Source organism: Mauremys mutica, chromosome 13 (genome assembly GCF_020497125.1).
Source record: "Mauremys mutica isolate MM-2020 ecotype Southern chromosome 13, ASM2049712v1, whole genome shotgun sequence".
Taxonomy (NCBI): domain Eukaryota; kingdom Metazoa; phylum Chordata; order Testudines; family Geoemydidae; genus Mauremys; species Mauremys mutica.
This window is the reverse complement of record NC_059084.1, coordinates 46,913,147-46,932,243: the sequence shown is the minus strand read 5'-3', so window position 1 is coordinate 46,932,243 and position 19,097 is coordinate 46,913,147. Positions and strand designations below refer to the sequence as shown.

The following is a 19,097-nucleotide window of genomic DNA, read 5'->3' as shown; positions in this document are numbered from 1 at the left end:
AGGGGGTCCGGCTGTGCCCCGTCTCCCCGCCCGGCCCCAGGGGGTGCTCACCTGTGGGTGCCAGTTCACACTCCCCCCCGCACTCAGGGTTTGGGGACGGGCTGGGTAGGACTTTGGTGGCAAAGTTCATCTCCACAGTGGTGGCCTGGGGAGAGACGGGAACCGGAGAATTAAACGAGCGGAAAGTTACACCAGGCCCGGACCCCGTCTCCCCCCTGGCCCTGGGGGGCGCAGTGTCAGGGGGTCCCAGCCCGGCACTAGGGGGCGCAGTGTCAGGGGGTCCCAGCCCGGCACTGGGGGGCGCTGTGCTATGGGGTCCCAGCCCGGCACTGGGGGGCGCTGGGTCGGGGGGGTCCCAGCCCGGCACTGGGGGGCTCTGTGTCGGGGGGTCCCAGCCCGGCACTAGGGGGCGCTGTGCTATGGGGTCCCAGCCCGGCACTGGGGGGCGCTGGGTCGGGGGGTCCCAGCCCGGCACTAGGGGGCGCTGGGTCGGGGGGTCCCAGCCCGGCACTGGGGGGCGCTGGGTCGGGGGGTCCCAGCCCGGCACTAGGGGGCGCTGGGTCGGGGGGTCCCAGCCCGGCACTAGGGGGCGCTGGGTCGGGGGGTCCCAGCCCGGCACGAGGGGGCGCTGTGTTGGGGGGTCCCAGCCCGGCACTGGGGGGCGCAGGGTCTGGGGGGTCCCAGCCCGGCAAAGGGGGGCGGTGGGTCGGGGGGGTCCCAGCCCGGCACTGGGGGGCTCTGTGTCGGGGGGTCCCAGCCCGGCACTAGGGGGCGCTGTGCTATGGGGTCCCAGCCCGGCACTGGGGGGCGCTCGGTCGGGGGGTCCCAGCCCGGCACTAGGGGGCGCTGGGTCGGGGGGTCCCAGCCCGGCACTGGGGGGCGCTGGGTCGGGGGGTCCCAGCCCGGCACTAGGGGGCGCTGTGTTGGGGGGTCCCAGCCCGGCACAGGGCGGCGCTGTGTCGGGGGGGTCCCAGCCCGGCACTAGGGGGCGCTGTGCCGGGGATGGTCCCAGCCCGGCACTAGGGGGCGCTGTGTCAGGGGGTCCCAGCCCGGCACTAGGGGGCGCTGTGTCGGGGGGTCCCAGCCCGGCACTAGGGGGCGCTGTGTCGGGGGGGGTCCCAGCCCGGCACTAGGGGGCGCTGTGTCGGGGGGTCCCAGCCCGGCACTAGGGGGCGCTGTGTCGGGGGGTCCCAGCCCGGCACTAGGGGGCGCTGTGTCGGGGAGGTCCCAGCCCAGCACTAGGGGACGCTGGGTCGGGGGGTCCCAGCCCGGCACTAGGGGGCGCTGGTTTGGGGGGTCCCTGCCCAGCACTAGGGGGCGCTGGGTCGGGGGGTTCCCAGCCCGGCACTGGGGGGCACTGGTTTGGGGGGTCCCAGCCCGGCACTAGGGGGCGCTGGGTCGGGGGGTCCCAGCCCGGCACTAGGGGGCGCTCACCACGAGCAGCAGCTTCTCCACGCACTCGGGCACCACGTTGTGGCCGTGGCTGAGGTGGGCGCGCAGGCTGCCTCTGCCCACCAGCTGCTCCTCCTGGCACAGCGGGCACCGGTAGGTCGGCTGCAGGGCATGCTGGGATACGGCGTGGCTGCGCACCCCCGCCGGCGCCCGGCTCACGTAGCTGCAGTACGGGCAGCAGAACACCTGGGGGGGCGGGCGGAGAGAGGAGTCGTCAGACCATACGGGAGGGGCCCAGGCATTTGGGACACGTGGAAAGGACTCAGGCGTCCGGGATGGGGGAAAGGGACCCAGGAATCCGAGACCAGAGAGTGGATCCAGGAATCCGGGACATCTGTCCTGCAGCTCCTGGTCCCAGGGGGTGGGGCAGGGAGAGACAGGGATGGGCAAAGGGGACCCAGGAGTCCGGGACGGGGGAGAGACTCGGGCAGCTGTCAGGCCTTGGGGCATGGTGGAGGGACCAGGATTGGACCCAGGCGTCCGGGATGGGGAGTCGCCCCCTCCCACTTGGGGTGCTCACCGTGGTCTGGGTTTCCCCCGCTGCTCGGCTCTTCGGCTCTGTCTCGTCCAGTCCTGCAGTGGGTGTGGGGGGGGGTTAGTCACTGGCTCTGTCTGCCCTCCCCTCCCACCCAACCTGCCCCCCGAACCCCCCCCTGGGGCTCCCCTCCCCCCGAGCACCCCTCCCCCCGCCTCTGGGGGAGAGGGCGGAGCCCGTGCGGGGTCCCCCAGCCTAGGATACCCGCTGCCCAGGAGGGCAAAGCTGGAATCTCACATGGGGGGCAGGAACCCAGGCGTCCTGAGGGGGAGGGGCCACTCACCTGGGGGCGGGGCTTTGTTCAGAGTCTCTTTCTCGGGGGTCGTGGGCTCAGACGCTGATTCCTTCCCTGGGGGGGCAGACGGGCTGGGTTAGGGGAGCGGGAGCAGTGGGGTGGGGCCAGGGGCATGATGGGATTGATGAAACTCTCCCCCCATCCCTGCCTCGCCTTTGTTACACTGGCCCCAGAACCAGATGGTGCCCCTCACTCCCGACCCGCAGCCCCCTGCCAGCCCAGCCCTGGGCTCCCCCCACCCTGCTGGTGCCCCTCACTCCCGACCCGCAGCCCCCTGCCAGCCCAGCCCTGGGCTTCCCCCCACCCTGCTGGTGCCCCTCACTCCCGACCCGCAGCCCCCTGCCAGCCCAGCCCTGGGCTCCCCCCACCCTGCTGGTGCCCCTCACTCCCGACCCGCAGCCCCTGATCCCACCCCAGCCCTGCCGGTGCCCCTCACTCCCGACCCGCAGCCCCTGCAACCACCCCAGCCCTGCCGGTGCCCCTCACTCCCGACCCGCAGCCCCTGCCAGCCCAGCCCTGGGCTCCCCCAACCCTGCTGGTGCCCCTCACTCCCGACCCGCAGCCCCTGCAACCACCCCAGCCCTGCCGGTGCCCCTCACTCCCGACCCGCAGCCCCTGCCAGCCCAGCCCTGGGCTCCCCCAACCCTGCTGGTGCCCCTCACTCCCGACCCGCAGCCCCTGCTCCCACCCCAGCCCTGCCGGTGCCCCTCACTCCCGACCCGCAGCCCCTGCCAGCCCAGCCCTGGGCTCCCCCAACCCTGCCGGTGCCCCTCACTCCCGACCCGCAGCCCCTGCAACCACCCCAGCCCTGGGCTCCCCCAACCCTGCTGGTGCCCCTCACTCCCGACCCGCAGCCCCTGCCAGCCCAGCCCTGGGCTCCCCCAACCCTGCTGGTGCCCCTCACTCCCGACCCGCAGCCCCTGCTCCCACCCCAGCCCTGCCGGTGCCCCTCACTCCCGACCCGCAGCCCCTGCCAGCCCAGCCCTGCCCCCCGGCCCTGCCGGTGCCCCTCACTCCCGACCCACAGTCCCCTGCCTGCCCAGCCCTGCCCCCCGGCCCTGCCGGTGCCCCTCACTCCCGACCCGCAGCCCCTGCCCCCCAGCTCTGCCGGTGCCCCTCACTCCCGACCCGCAGCCCCTGCCAGCCCAGCCCTGGGCTCCCCCAACCCTGCCGGTGCCCCTCACTCCCGACCCGCAGCCCCCTGCTAGCCCAGCCCTGCCCCCCAGCCTTGCCAGTGCCCCTCACTCCCGACCCGCAGCCCCCCAGGTTCAGGGGGTCGGGAAGGGGGGGCAGACTCTGGGCCTGGGGACCCTCGCAGGGGCTGTCAGTTACACAGAGAGATAATTTCTCTCTTTCTCTCGCTCATTTTTTTCCGTTCCTTCGTTCTCCCTGCTGGTTGCTAGGCAACGAGTCCCGGTGTCTGTCATAATCCATTAGGAGGGGAGCGTTTCTCCGCAGCCGCTTCGCGCTTGAATGTGTCCCAGGGCGGCAGGAGAATTAGCCCCCAAGGGGGGTGGGGAAGAGCGGCCGTGACGACGTCCCTCACTCCCAACCCACAGCCCCATGCGCTGCCGGTGCCCCTCACTCCCGACCCGCAGCCCCATGCGCTGCCGGTGCCCCTCACTCCCGACCCGCAGCCCCATGCGCTGCCGGTGCCCCTCACTCCCGACCCACAGCCCCATGCGCTGCCGGTGCCCCTCACTCCCGACCCGCAGCCCCTGGGTACCGGTGCTCCGTGGCACGGGCTCGGCCAGGCGGATGCATCTCTCCAGGGCCACGGTGCCCTCGTCTGTGGGTCGCCCGCCCTGCAGCAGGTGGAGGCGGTGCTGGCCCTGGGCGTCGCGGTGCCGGGGGGCCCGCAGGTGCCGCAACATGGCGAGGCAGGAAGGAGCGGTGGTGTTGCAGAGCAGGCAGTGGAAGTGGGGGGGGTCGGGACCCGGTGCCGACACCTCCAACTCCAGCAGGAACTGGGGTGGGGAGAGAGAGATCAGAGGGGTTGGGGGGAGTCCCCCCCAACCCTGCCCCCCCCAGTGTATATCCCTCCCCCCAGCACTCCCCTCCCCCCCAGAACCGATGGGTCCCCGCTCTGTTGGCTGCCTCCCCCCCATGCCTGGTTGCCACGCCCTCACCTTTCATTCCCCGCCTGCAACGCATGGGGGCCGCGCCCTCTCATAGCCCATTCACACCCCTCATGCCCCGCCCCTTCTGCTGTAGCCCCGCCCCTTCTGCTGGAGCCCCGCCCCTGCTCACCTTGGATCTTAGCTTGCCATCTTCTTGGCCCCCCCATCCCTAGACCTGCCTCCTCCCACAGCTCCGCCCCTTCCCACAGCTCCGCCTCATCCTTACCGTGACGCCCCCCCTTCCCCGTAGCCCCACCCCCTCACCTTGTAGCTTCGCTCGCCCTCCTCGTGCCCCGCCCCCCGCACGTGCAGCCGCATCTTCTCCTTGCTGTTGGTCTCGTAGTCGCAGAGGTTGCAGCGCAGGTGGAGGGGGGGCGGGGCAGGGGCGGGGCCAGGCTGCAGCTCTGCCCCTCCGGGGGTGGCGGTGGGCAGGGCCCCGCCCCCCTCGCGCAGGTGGGCGGCCAGCTGGTACTTGTGGGCGTGCTTGTCGGTCTTGAGGTGCAGCTGGAAGTTGGCCTTGAGCTGGGTGCCGTAGGCGCAGAGCCGGCAGCGGTGGAGATCCCCCGCCACCTCCTTCCACTCAGCCTCGGGCAGCCGGCGCGGAGCTGTGGAGTGGCGAAGTAACTCCTCCACACTGTCCGTGCCGAAGCGCTGGCACACCAGGCAGCCGAAGAGCCGCTCCGATGCCACCGGCGCAGCCAGAGGGGGGGAGGCAGGGGCCAGGGCGGGCAGAGGACATAGGGATGGGGAAAGTGGCACCGGAGCCGCTGGGGGCGGGGCAGAGAGAGAACAAGACAAGGGAAAAGAGAAAGAGGAAAAGGAAGAATGAATGAGCGAAAAAGGAACGAGGAAAAGGAAGAAAGAATGACAGGAAAGGGAAGAACAAATGCAAAAGAAAGGAATAAAGAATGAATAAGAAATTGAAAGAAAATGAACAAGAGAGAATGAATAAAAGAGAGAAAGAAAGAATGAACAAACGAGGGAGAGAGAAGACAAAGAGAATGAACAAATGAAACAGGAAGAAATGAGGATTGAAAAAAATGAGCAAGAAAGACAGCCAGAAAGGGGAAACAATTGAAAGAATGAATGAGAGAAGAAAGAGAGAAAGAATGAATGTGTGTGAGCAAGAAAGGAGGAATGAAAGAACAAATTAATTTACAAGAAAGAGAACGGGTAAGAAACAATGAATGAATTAATGAATGAGAGAGAAAAGGAAAGAACAAAAGAAAAAACAGGAATGAATAAAAAATGAAAGTGGAAGGAAGGAAGGAAGGAAAAGAAAGATAGAGCAAAATGTAGAGAGAAAATAGACAGAAGAGAATGGATGAAATCTGTTAATATTGACCTGAAAAGACATTTTCCCTGCTGCCCCCACAAACTCTCTTGGGGAATCCCAGCCTTTCCAGCCCCTCCAGGTTATCAGAGTCCTTCCCCAGGGAAGGAGGAAGGGGAGTGGTGGGATGGAGCAGGAGGGAGGGGATGGGGCTCTCAGAGGTGGGAGTAGGGTTGGGAAGGGGGCATGGAGCTCACTGGTGGGGTGGACATGGGGAGGAAGGAGAGACATGGGAGCATCTGAACAGGGATCCCCCTATTGATGGCCATCCTGAAGTTGGACCCCATTGTTGGCCAACCCAATGTTGACTCAGTTGTTGGCCAACCCAACATTGACCCCTCTGTTGGCCAACTCACCCAAAATTAACTACCGTGTGGAAAAGGGGGCACAGTGTGGGCAGATGGTCACTGGTGGTGATGGTGGTGACAGTGAGAGATGTGAAGACATCGTGTGAGGCAAAGGGCCGCAGCCCCTTACCTGGTGCTGAAACCGCCCCCTTCCTCCCAGCAGGACCCAGTGGGTGGAAGCCATTGAGCAGCAGCTGTGCTGGTTCCATGGGCTTCTCCACCCGCAGTCCCGGGACGGCGCCGGTGGCTCCTGCATGGTGGTGGCCGTGGTGGTGACCCAGAGCCTGCACCCCATAGAACTGGAAGAGCTCGGTCTGCGGCTGCTGTTTCCCCCCACTGCTGCCCCCTGGCTGTCCCAGGAGCCCGGGCAAGGCCAATGGCAGCCCTTGGTGGAGGAGAAGCACATTCTGCATGTGCTTTTCCGATGTCATGTGGATGCGAAGGTTGCGGGAGATGCCGGTCTCATAGCTGCAGACTTTGCACTGCCAGGACGTCTTGCTCTTGGTCTCTTTCTCCTCAGGGGCTACCGGGGTCGGGGCTGTGGGGGTGGCTGGGGGCACTGGCTGGGCCCCGCCGCTCGTGTTGGCCTGGAAACCCTGAAGATTGGCTAGATGCTTGTCCGACTGCATGTGGATGCTGAGGTTGCCCTTGGTGGTGGTGGAGTAGTTGCAAGCCTCACAGCGGTATGGCTTGTAGCCACAGTTGTAGCTCTCACCCCGGGCCAGGCGCGGGTGGGGGCCTCCGGCACTGCAGTAGGCGCAGTGGCTGTTGCTCTCGGGATGCTTCTCCTTCATGTGGACATCCAAGGTCTGCTGGTACTTGTAGTGCCAGTTGCATTTGGGGCACTTGAGGGTTTTGCAGGAGTTGCGGGAATGCAGCAGGGACATGTGGCCAGAGAGGCTGAGCCCAGGATAGGCCATGGCCGTGTAATCATCCCCAAAGCCAATAGGGACCCCTCCAGTGTTGGGGTGGACCCTGCTGTTGGCCAACCCAACATTGGACTCGCTGGTGGCCTCGTTGCTAAGCTCGGTGTTGGCCAACCCAACAGTGACCTCAGTGTTGGCCTTCCCTAGTGGTGAGTCATCCGGGACATTGGCGCCTCTGGGTGGGCTTTGGCCCTGTGAGCTTTGGTCCAGCAGAAGCCTCAGCCCATCCTCTTCTTCCTTCCTGCCTTCAGCCTTCTCCTCCTCCTCTCCCCCGTTGGCCCAGTCCACGCTGCCGGCCCTTGAATCTTTGGCATCGGGTGGCTTGCGTCCTTCTCGGGGGCTTCTCTCCTCCTCCTCCTCCTCCTCCATTACATTCACCCATCCACTACACATTCCGGCGCTGAGGTCCACCCCGCTGGTGGGGTTATTTGGTTCTAGGAAGCTGAGGGCAGTGCCCTGGAGCATGGCGGGGACTCCGCGGGACAGGGCCCGGCGCTCCCCGGGGCTGAGCCGCACCCCATGGGCTGAGAGGGCATGGGCTGCCAAGGAGCGGCCCTGTCGGAAGGAGAGACGGCAGGCCAAGCACAGCCAGGGTGGCCATGATGGTTCTTCCTCTTGGCCAACTTTGGCTTCCCCCTCCCCGTCAGTGACGGCATCTTTGGGTTCGGTGGGAGAGTTTTTGGCAGAGGTGGTGGGAGCAGAGGCCCTGGCTAGTCGGTAGCTGTGGAAGGCGCCGGAAGGGGGCTGCTCGCCCGGCGCTGAGGTATTCTGGGACATTTGGTCAGTAGACGTAAAGCCTTGGTTGGGGCCGCCATCTTGGACGTGGAGGGTGGACACCGGCAGGGTTGCCGTGGCGCCAGGGTAGCCCTTTGGTAAGAGAACATGGCCGCCGCTGAGGAGATAGGCTGAGCCATCAGGGAAGAAGAGCAGATGGGCTGTGCTGCCACCATCTTCCGCATCCTCTTCATCATCATCATCATCGCCTTCTTCTTCCTCCTCCTCCTTGGCATCTTCCCTGGGGGCGGAGGAATGGAGGAGGGATGGGCTTGGTGCTACTAGGCCGAAGCCTGCCTGGAGTTGTGGGGCGGACAAGATGGCCGCTGGGAGATTGGCGGGGCCCGGTTCCGGCTGGGGGACGGGGCTGGGCCTCATGGTCTCAGCAGGGCAAGGGGAGGTGGAGGGGGGGTCCGGCAGGGAGGGTTCTTTGGTGGCTGGAGGGGCGGAGGGGTCCTGAGGTGGCCAGCCCGCAGCCCTGGCATCCTGCCCGTCGGCCCGGGGGGCGGAGGAGGAGGAGGAGGAGGCAGAGTTAGAGGGAGCGTCCATGGCGGTGGAGGCAGGAGGAGCGTGGAGGGGTCATCTCAGCGCAGGAGCCGAGACTCTGCGGGGGGGGGGGGAACAGAGTGAGAGAGGGAGGGTGAGAAAAAGGGAGTGTTTGGGATCCCCCTACCCCCCCATCCCCTCCTCCCTCCTGTCCCCTCCCCCGTCCCTCAGCCGGGACCCGACGAGGCTCATAGAGTGAGGAAGGGGGAGCAGAGCCCCCGAGGGGCAGCGACTGTGCTGCATCCCCCCACACCAGCGCCCCCGGACTCCGCTGCACCCATCCCCTGTAGGGGGCACCGGCTCCTGTCCGGCCCCAGGGCTGGGCACTGGCTGGTTCGGGGGGGCGGGGGGGATGGGACATGGGGCCTGTCCCCTCCATGGGGCACTGGCTGGAGGATTGGGGTACCGGCTGGGGAGGGACTGGTGGGGGAGGGGGGTGGTATTTAAATTGCAAATAAGAGTCACCCAGGCTGGAGGAGGAATTTCCATTGCAAATGGAGCTGGACACAGGCTGGGAGCCACTGGGGGGGGAGGGGAGGGGCTGAGAACCACTGGGGGCACTTGGTGGGCTTGGGCTGAGGGACACAAATGCCAGGGCAGGAGAGCCTGAGACCAGCCTGCTCAGGGGGAACCAGGCCGAAGAGCTGCAAAATGCACCTCCACCTCCTAGAGAGAGCGGGGGTGGGGTGGGGGGGATAGATAGATCGATATAGATAGATTAGATAGAGAGTATGGGGAGGGAGGGAGGGGCTGTATGGAGATGGATGGATGGGTAGGTGGATGGGTGCAGGGAGTGGGTGGGAACAGGTGGGTGGGTGCAGGGGGTGGATGGATGTATAGGAGGATGGGTGGGTGCAGGGGGTGGATGGGGACAGGTGGGTGGGTGCAGGGGGTGGATGGACGTATAGGAGGATGGGTGGGTGCAGGGGGTGGATGGGGACAGGTGGGTGGGTGCCGGGGGTGGATGGATGTATGGGAGGATGGATGGGTGCAGGGGCCGGACAGGTGGGTGGGTGGGTGCCGGGGGTGGATGGACGTATAGGAGGATGGATGGGTGCAGGGAGTGGGAGGGGACAGATGGGTGGGTGAAAGGATGGATGGAGGGAGGGAGGGGCTGTATGGAGATGGATGGATGGGTAGGTGGGTGGGTGCAGGGAGTGGGTGGGGACAGGTGGGTGGGTGCCGGGGGTGGATGGACGTATAGGAGGATGGATGGGTGCAGGGAGTGGGAGGGGACAGATGGGTGGGTGGAAGGATGGAGGGAGGGAGGGAGGGGCTGTATGGAGATGGATGGATGGGTAGGTGGGTGGGTGCAGGGAGTGGGTGGGGACAGGTGGGTGGGTGCCGGGGGTGGATGGACGTATAGGAGGATGGATGGGTGCAGGGAGTGGGAGGGGACAGATGGGTGGGTGGAAGGATGGATGGAGGGAGGGAGGGGCTGTATGGAGATGGATGGATGGGTAGGTGGGTGGGTGCAGGGAGTGGGTGGGGACAGGTGGGTGGGTGCCGGGGGTGGATGGACGGACGGACGCGGAGAGGAGGCCATACACAGGGATTCATTCCTACCCATCCCTTCCCCCCCGCCCCCCCCCTTTCATTGCTCCGCTCCAGGCTAGGGGAAGGGGAGTTCCAGGCGGGGGGGGGGAGGGGAGTCTTGTGGATGCAAATCACCTCATTAAGGAGCCAGCGGCAGGCGGGTAATTAGCCTGGGCCTTGTATTTCTTATCAGCGACACAAAGGGAGCGGCGTGGGGGAGGGAGAGATGGAGGGAAGGAAACAGGCGCTGGATGGAGGGGAAGGGGCGGCTGCAGGGAGCGGGCCAGTGGCGAGCTGGGGAGAGCGAAAGGCTGGAGAAGAGGGTTGGAGGCAGAAGCCGGACGGACGGATGGAAGGAATGAGACAGAAAGAGGGACGGAGGGAGGGGACGCAAGAGACAGGGAAGGAGAGAATGAAGGAAATGGAGAAGGAAGGAGGGAACGGGACGGAGAAGACGAGCATGGAGGGAACGGGACGGAGAAGAGGAGGAAGGAGGGAACGAAGCAGGGAGAAGAGGAGGAAGGAGGGAACGGGACGGAGAAGAGGAGGATGGAGGGAACGAAGCAGGGAGAAGAGGAGGATGGAGGGAACGGGACGGAGAAGAGGAGGATGGAGGGAACGAAGCAGGGAGAAGAGGAGGAAGGAGGGAACGGGACGGAGAAGAGGAGGATGGAGGGAACGAAGCAGGGAGAAGAGGAGGATGGAGGGAACGGGACGGAGAGGAGGAGGATGGAGGGAACGAAGCAGGGAGAAGAGGAGGATGGAGGGAACGAAGGAGGGAGAAGAGGAGGATGGAGGGAACGGGACGGAGAAGAGGAGGATGGAGGGAACGAAGCAGGGAGAAGAGGAGGATGGAGGGAACGTAGGAGGGAGAAGAGGAGGATGGAGGGAACGGGACGGAGAAGAGGAGGATGGAGGGAACGAAGCAGGGAGAAGAGGAGGAAGGAGGGAATGGGACAGAGAAGAGGAGGATGGAGGGAACGAAGCAGGGAGAAGAGGAGGATGAAGGGAACGGGACGGAGAAGAGGAGGATGGAGGGAACGAAGCAGGGAGAAGAGGACGATGGAGGGAACGGGACGGAGAAGAGAGGATGGAGGAAACGAAGCAGGGAGAAGAGGAGGATGGAGGGAACGGGACAGAGAAGAGGAGGATGGAGGGAACGAAGCAGGGAGAAGAGGAGGAAGGAGGGAACGGGACGGAGAAGAGGAGGATGGAGGGAACGAAGCAGGGAGAAGAGGAGGATGGAGGGAACGGGACGGAGAAGAGGAGGATGGAGGGAACGAAGCAGGGAGAAGAGGAGGATGGAGGGAACGGGACAGAGAAGAGGAGGATGGAGGGAACGAAGCAGGGAGAACAGAAGGAAGGAGGGAACGGGACAGAGAAGAGGAGGATGGAGGGAACGAAGCAGGGAGAAGAGGAGGAAGGAGGGAACGGGACGGAGAAGAGGAGGATGGAGGGAACGAAGCAGGGAGAAGAGGAGGATGGAGGGAACGGGACGGAGAAGAGGAGGATGGAGGGAACGAAGCAGGGAGAAGAGGAGGATGGAGGGAACGGGACGGAGAAGAGGAGGATGGAGGGAACGAAGCAGGGAGAAGAGGAGGATGGAGGGAACGGGACGGAGAAGAGGAGGAAGGAGGGAACGGGACGGAGAAGAGGAGGATGGAGGGAACGAAACAGGGAGAAGAGGAGGATGGAGGGAACGGGACGGAGAAGAGGAGGAAGGAGGGAACGGGACGGAGAAGAGGAGGATGGAGGGAACAAAGCAGGGAGAAGAGGAGGATGGAGGGAACGGGACAGAGAAGAGGAGGATGGAGGGAACGAAGCAGGGAGAAGAGGAGGAAGGAGGGAACGGGATAGAGAAGAGGAGGATGGAGGGAACGAAGCAGGGAGAAGAGGAGGAAGGAGGGAATGGGACAGAGAAGAGGAGGATGGAGGGAACGAAGCAGGGAGAAGAGGAGGATGAAGGGAACGGGACGGAGAAGAGGAGGATGGAGGGAACGAAGCAGGGAGAAGAGGAGGATGGAGGGAACGGGACGGAGAAGAGAGGATGGAGGGAACGAAGCAGGGAGAAGAGGAGGAAGGAAGGAACGGGACGGAGAAGAGGAGGATGGAGGGAACGAAGCAGGGAGAAGAGGATGGAGGAACGGGACGGAGAAGAGGAGGATGGAGGGAACGAAGCAGGGAGAAGAGGAGGAAGGAGGGAACGGGACAGAGAAGAGGAGGATGGAGGGAACGAAGCACGGAGAAGAGGAGGATGGAGGGAACGAAGCAGGGAGAAGAGGAGGAAGGAGGGAACGGGACAGAGAAGAGGAGGATGGAGGGAACGAAGCAGGGAGAAGAGGATGGAGGAACGGGACGGAGAAGAGGAGGATGGAGGGAACGAAGCAGGGAGAAGAGGAGGATGGAGGGAACGGGACAGAGAAGAGGAGGATGGAGGGAACGAAGCAGGGAGAAGAGGAGGATGGAGGGAACAGGACAGAGAAGAGGAGGATGGAGGGAACGAAGCAGGGAGAAGAGGAGGATGGAGGGAACGGGACGGAGAAGAGGAGGATGGAGGGAACGAAGCAGGGAGAAGAGGCGGATGGAGGGAACGAAGCAGGGAGAAGAGGAGGAAGGAGGGAACGGGACGGAGAAGAGGAGGATGGAGGGAACGAAGCAGGGAGAAGAGGAGGATGGAGGGAACGGGACGGAGAAGAGGAGGATGGAGGGAACAAAGCAGGGAAAAGAGGAGGAGGGAGGGAATGGGACGGAGAAGAGGAGGATGGAGGGAACGGGACGGAGAAGAGGAGGAAGGAGGGAACGAAGCAGGGAGAAGAGGAGGAAGGAGGGAACGGGACGGAGAAGAGGAGGATGGAGGGAACGAAGCAGGGAGAAGAGGAGGAAGGAGGGAACGGGACGGAGAAGAGGAGGAAGGAGGGAACGAAGCAGGGAGAAGAGGAGGAAGGAGGGAACGGGACGGAGAAGAGGAGGATGGAGGGAAGGAAGCAGGGAGAAGAGGAGGAAGAAGGGAACGGGACGGAGAAGAGGAGGATGGAGGGAACGAAGCAGGGAGAAGAGGAGGATGAAGGGAACGGGACGGAGAAGAGGAGGATGGAGGGAACGAAGCAGGGAGAAGAGGAGGATGGAGGGAACGGGAGGGAGAAGAGGAGGATGGACGGAACAAAGCAGGGAAAAGAGGAGGAGGGAGGGAACGAAGCAGGGAGAAGAGGAGGAAGGAGGGAATGGGACGGAGAAGAGGAGGATGGAGGGAACGAAGCAGGGAGAAGAGGAGGATGGAGGGAACGGGACGGAGAAGAGGAGGATGGAGGGAACGAAGCAGGGAGAAGAGGAGGATGGAGGGAACGGGACGGAGAAGAGGAGGATGGAGGGAACGAAGCAGGAAGAGGAGGAAGGAGGGAACGGGACAGAAGAGGAGGATGGAAGGAACGAAGCAGGGAGAAGAGGAGGAAGGAGGGAACGGGTCGGAGAAGAGGAGGATGGAGGGAACGAAGCAGGGAGAAGAGGAGGAAGGAGGGAACGGGACGGAGAAGAGGAGGATGGAGGGAACGAAGCAGGAAGAGGAGGAAGGAGGGAACGGGACAGAGGAGGATGGAGGGAACGAAGCAGGGAGAAGAGGAGGATGGAGGGAACGGGACGGAGAAGAGGAGGATGGAGGGAACGAAGCAGGGAGAAGAGGAGGAAGGAGGGAACGGGACAGAGGAGGATGGAGGGAACGAAGCAGGGAGAAGAGGAGGATGGAGGGAACGGGACGGAGAAGAGGAGGATGGAGGGAACGAAGCAGGGAGAAGAGGAGGATGGAGGGAACGGGACGGAGAAGAGGAGGATGGAGGGAACGAAGCAGGGAGAAGAGGAGGATGGAGGGAACGAAGCAGGGAGAAGAGGAGGATGGAGGGAACGGGACGGAGAAGAGGAGGATGGAGGGAACGAAGCAGGGAGAAGAGGAGGAAGGAGGGAACGGGACAGAGAAGAGGAGGATGGAGGGAACGAAGCAGGGAGAAGAGGAGGAAGGAGGGAACGGGACAGAGAAGAGGAGGATGGAGGGAACGAAGCAGGGAGAAGAGGAGGAAGGAGGGAACGGGACGGAGAAGAGTAGGATGGAGGGAACGAAGCAGGGAGAAGAGGAGGAAGGAGGGAACGGGACGGAGAAGAGGAGGATGGAGGGAACGAAGCAGGGAGAAGAGGAGGATGGAGGGAACGGGACAGAGAAGAGGAGGATGGAGGGAACGAAGCAGGGAGAAGAGGAGGATGGAGGGAACGGGACGGAGAAGAGGAGGAAGGAGGGAACGAAGCAGGGAGAAGAGGAGGATGGAGGGAACGGGACAGAGAAGAGGAGGATGGAGGGAACGAAGCAGGGAGAAGAGGAGGATGGAGGGAACGGGACGGAGAAGAGGAGGAAGGAGGGAACGAAGCAGGGAGAAGAGGAGGATGGAGGGAACGGGACAGAGAAGAGGAGGATGGAGGGAACGAAGCAGGGAGAAGAGGAGGATGGAGGGAACGGGACGGAGAAGAGGAGGAAGGAGGGAACGAAGCAGGGAGAAGAGGAGGATGGAGGGAACAGGACAGAGAAGAGGAGGATGGAGGGAACGAAGCAGGGAGAAGAGGAGGAAGGAGGGAACGGGACAGAGGAGGATGGAGGGAACGAAGCAGGGAGAAGAGGAGGAAGGAGGGAACGGGACAGAGAAGAGGAGGATGGAGGGAACGAAGCAGGGAGAAGAGAAGGATGGAGGGAACGGGACGGAGAAGAGGAGGATGGAGGGAACGAAGCAGGGAGAAGAGGAGGAAGGAGGGAACGGGACGGAGAAGAGGAGGATGGAGGGAACGAAGCAGGGAGAAGAGGAGGAAGGAGGGAATGGGACGGAGAAGAGGAGGATGGAGGGAACGAAGCAGGGAGAAGAGGAGGATGGAGGGAACGGGACGGAGAAGAGGAGGATGGAGGGAACGAAGCAGGGAGAAGAGGAGGATGGAGGGAACGGGACGGAGAAGAGGAGGATGGACGGAACAAAGCAGGGAAAAGAGGAGGAGGGAGGAAACGAAGCAGGGAGAAGAGGAGGAAGGAGGGAACGGGACGGAGAAGAGGAGGATGGAGGGAAGGAAGCAGGGAGAAGAGGAGGAAGGAGGGAACGGGACAGAGAAGAGGAGGATGGAGGGAACGAAGCAGGGAGAAGAGGAGGATGGAGGGAACGGGACGGAGAAGAGGAGGATGGAGGGAACGAAGCAGGGAGAAGAGGAGGATGGAGGGAACGGGACGGAGAAGAGGAGGAAGGAGGGAACGAAGCAGGGAGAAGAGGAGGAAGGAGGGAACGGGACGGAGAAGAGGAGGATGGAGGGAACGAAGCAGGGAGAAGAGGAGGAAGGAGGGAACGGGACAGAGAAGAGGAGGATGGAGGGAACGAAGCAGGGAGAAGAGGAGGATGGAGGGAATGGAACGGAGAAGAGGAGGAAGGAGGGAACGAAGCAGGGAGAAGAGGAGGATGGAGGGAACAGGACAGAGAAGAGGAGGATGGAGGGAACGAAGCAGGGAGAAGAGGAGGATGGAGGGAACGAAGCAGGGAGAAGAGGAGGAAGGAGGGAACGGGACAGAGGAGGATGGAGGGAACGAAGCAGGGAGAAGAGGAGGAAGGAGGGAACAGGACGGAGAAGAGGAGGATGGAGGGAACGAAGCAGGGAGAAGAGGAGGAAGGCGGTAACGGGACGGAGAAGAGGAGGATGGAGGGAATGAAGCAGGGAGAAGAGGAGGATGGAGGGAACGGGACGGAGAAGAGGAGGATGGAGGGAACGAAGCAGGGAGAAGAGGAGGAAGGAGGGAACGGGACGGAGAAGAGGAGGATGGAGGGAACGAAGCAGGGAGAAGAGGAGGATGGAGGGAACGGGATGGAGAAGAGGAGGATGGAGGGAACGAAGCAGGGAGAAGAGGAGGAAGGAGGGAACGGGACGGAGAAGAGGAGGATGGAGGGAACGAAACAGGGAGAAGAGGAGGAAGGAGGGAACGGGACGGAGAAGAGGAGGATGGAGGGAACGAAGCAGGGAGAAGAGGAGGATGGAGGGAACGGGACAGAGAAGAGGAGGATGGAGGGAACGAAGCAGGGAGAAGAGTAGGATGGAGGGAACGGGACGAAGAAGAGGAGGATGGAGGGAACGAAGCAGGGAGAAGAGGAGGAAGGAGGGAACGGGACGGAGAAGAGGAGGATGGAGGGAACGAAGCAGGGAGAAGAGGAGGAAGGAGGGAACGGGACAGAGAAGAGGAGGAAGGAGGGAACGGGACAGAGGAGGATGGAGGGAACGAAGCAGGGAGAAGAGGAGGAAGGAGGGAACGGGATAGAGAAGAGGAGGATGGAGGGAACGAAGCAGGGAGAAGAGGAGGATGGAGGGAACGGGACGGAGAAGAGGAGGATGGAGGGAACGAAGCAGGGAGAAGAGGAGGATGGAGGGAACGGGACGGAGAAGAGGAGGATGGAGGGAACGAAGCAGGGAGAAGAGGAGGATGGAGGGAACGGGACGGAGAAGAGGAGGATGGAGGGAACGAAACAGGGAGAAGAGGAGGATGGAGGGAACGGGACGGAGAAGAGGAGGAAGGAGGGAACGGGACGGAGAAGAGGAGGATGGAGGGAACAAAGCAGGGAGAAGAGGAGGATGGAGGGAACGGGACAGAGAAGAGGAGGATGGAGGGAACGAAGCAGGGAGAAGAGGAGGAAGGAGGGAACGGGACGGAGAAGAGGAGGATGGAGGGAACGAAGCAGGGAGAAGAGGAGGATGGAGGGAACGGGACGGAGAAGAGGAGGATGGAGGGAACGAAGCAGGGAGAAGAGGAGGAAGGAGGGAACGGGACAGAGAAGAGGAGGAAGGAGGGAACGAAGCAGGGAGAAGAGGAGGATGGAGGGAACGGGACGGAGAAGAGGAGGATGGAGGGAACGAAGGAGGGAGAAGAGGAGGATGGAGGGAACGGGACGGAGAAGAGGAGGATGGAGGGAACGAAGCAGGGAGAAGAGGAGGAAGGAGGGAACGGGACGGAGAAGAGGAGGATGGAGGGAACGAAGCAGGGAGAAGAGGAGGAAGGAGGGAACGGGACGGAGAAGAGGAGGATGGAGGGAACGAAGCAGGGAGAAGAGGAGGATGGAGGGAACGGGACGGAGAAGAGGAGGATGGAGGGAACGAAGCAGGGAGAAGAGGAGGATGGAGGGAACGGGACGGAGAAGAGGAGGATGGAGGGAACGAAGCAGGGAGAAGAGGAGGATGGAGGGAACGGGACGGAGAAGAGGAGGATGGAGGGAACGAAGCAGGGAGAAGAGGAGGATGGAGGGAACGGGACGGAGAAGAGGAGGATGGAGGGAACGAAGCAGGGAGAAGAGGAGGAAGGAGGGGACGGGGGCGAGACGAGGAGGATGGAGGGAACGAAGCAGGGAGAAGAGGAGGAAGGAGGGAACGGGACGGAGAAGAGGAGGATGGAGGGAACGAAGCAGGGAGAAGAGGAGGAAGGAGGGAACGGGACGGAGTAGAGGAGGATGGAGGGAACGAAGCAGGGAGAAGAGGAGGATGGAGGGAACGGGACGGAGAAGAGGAGGATGGAGGGAACGAAGCAGGGAGAAGAGGAGGAAGGAGGGAACGGGACGGAGAAGAGGAGGATGGAGGGAACGAAGCAGGGAGAAGAGGAGGATGGAGGGAACGGGACGGAGAAGAGGAGGATGGAGGGAACGAAGCAGGGAGAAGAGGAGGAAGGAGGGAACGGGACGGAGAAGAGGAGGATGGAGGGAACGAAGCAGGGAGAAGAGGAGGATGGAGGGAACGGGACGGAGAAGAGGAGGAAGGAGGGAACGGGACGGAGAAGAGGAGGATGGAGGGAACGAAGCAGGGAGAAGAGGAGGATGGAGGGAACGGGATGGAGAAGAGGAGGATGGAGGGAACGAAGCAGGGAGAAGAGGAGGATGGAGGGAACGAAGCAGGGAGAAGAGGAGGAAGGAGGGAACGGGACAGAGAAGAGGAGGATGGAGGGAACGGGAGGGAGAAGTGGAGGATGGAGGGAACGAAGCAGGGAGAAGAGGAGGAAGGAGGGAACGGGACGGAGAAGAGGAGGAAGGAGGGAACGAAGCAGGGAGAAGAGGAGGATGGAGGGAACGGGACGGAGAAGAGGAGGATGGAGGGAACGAAGCAGGGAGAAGAGGAGGATGGAGGGAACGGGACGGAGAAGAGGAGGATGGAGGGAACGAAGCAGGGAGAAGAGGAGGATGGAGGGAATGGGACGGAGAAGAGGAGGATGGAGGGAACGAAGCAGGGAGAAGAGGAGGATGGAGGGAACGGGACGGAGAAGAGGAGGATGGAGGGAACGAAGCAGGGAGAAGAGGAGGAAGGAGGGAACGGGACGGAGAAGAGGAGGATGGAGGGAACGAAGCAGGGAGAAGAGGAGGATGGAGGGAACGGGACGGAGAAGAGGAGGATGGAGGGAACGAAGCAGGGAGAAGAGGAGGAAGGAGGGAACGGGACGGAGAAGAGGAGGAAGGAGGGAACGGGACGGAGAAGAGGAGGAAGGAGGGAACGAAGCAGGGAGAAGAGGAGGATGGAGGGAACGGGACGGAGAAGAGGAGGATGGAGGGAACGAAGCAGGGAGAAGAGGAGGATGGAGGGAACGGGACGGAGAAGAGGAGGATGGAGGGAACGAAGCAGGGAGAAGAGGAGGAAGGAGGGAACGGGACGGAGAAGAGGAGGATGGAGGGAACGAAGCAGGGAGAAGAGGAGGAAGGAGGGAACGGGACTGAGAAGAGGAGGAAAGAGGGAACGAAGCAGGGAGAAGAGGAGGATGGAGGGAACGGGACGGAGAAGAGGAGGAAGGAGGGAACGGGACGGAGAAGAGGAGGAAGGAGGGAACGAAGCAGGGAGAAGAGGAGGATGGAGGGAACGGGACGGAGAAGAGGAGGATGGAGGGAACGAAGCAGGGAGAAGAGGAGGATGGAGGGAACGGGACGGAGAAGAGGAGGATGGAGGGAACGAAGCAGGGAGAAGAGGAGGATGGAGGGAACGGGACGGAGAAGAGGAGGATGGAGGGAACGAAGCAGGGAGAAGAGGAGGAAGGAGGGAACGGGACGGAGAAGAGGAGGATGGAGGGAACGAAGCAGGGAGAAGAGGAGGATGGAGGGAACGGGACGGAGAAGAGGAGGATGGAGGGAACGAAGCAGGGAGAAGAGGAGGATGGAGGGAACGGGACGGAGAAGAGGAGGAAGGAGGGAACGGGACGGAGAAGAGGA

General features: G+C 63.1%; 2 protein-coding genes across 4 annotated transcripts in view; both read right to left on the bottom strand.

The window, feature by feature from the left end:
• The window catches only part of ZFHX2 (zinc finger homeobox 2), a 38,314-nt gene that overhangs the window by 7,144 nt on the left and 12,073 nt on the right, over nt 1–19,097 (bottom strand). Inside the window, exons 1-8 of one of the 3 annotated variants that reach the window (XM_044985756.1) lie at nt 10,000–10,296; nt 6,213–8,386; nt 4,667–5,169; nt 4,009–4,249; nt 2,271–2,336; nt 1,973–2,025; nt 1,435–1,638; nt 52–145 (exon numbers count right to left, since the gene is read on the bottom strand). In XM_044985756.1, coding sequence (XP_044841691.1) covers nt 52–145; nt 1,435–1,638; nt 1,973–2,025; nt 2,271–2,336; nt 4,009–4,249; nt 4,667–5,169; nt 6,213–8,331 — 3,280 coding nt within the window. In that variant the 5' untranslated portion in view covers nt 8,332–8,386; nt 10,000–10,296. Of the gene's footprint in view, nt 1–51; nt 146–1,434; nt 1,639–1,972; nt 2,026–2,270; nt 2,337–4,008; nt 4,250–4,666; nt 5,170–6,212; nt 8,387–9,999; nt 10,297–19,097 lie in introns of those variants that run through there. The other 2 variants (XM_044985755.1, XM_044985757.1) reach the window with 2 other exon arrangements.
• LOC123347467 (sperm protamine P1-like) overlaps nt 8,367–19,097 on the bottom strand; it is a gene marked incomplete at its 5' end in the record, with an annotated part of 18,781 nt that continues 8,050 nt past the window's right edge. Inside the window, one exon of the mRNA XM_044984883.1 lies at nt 8,367–8,386. Coding sequence (XP_044840818.1) covers nt 8,367–8,386 — 20 coding nt within the window. The remainder of the gene's footprint in view (nt 8,387–19,097) is intronic.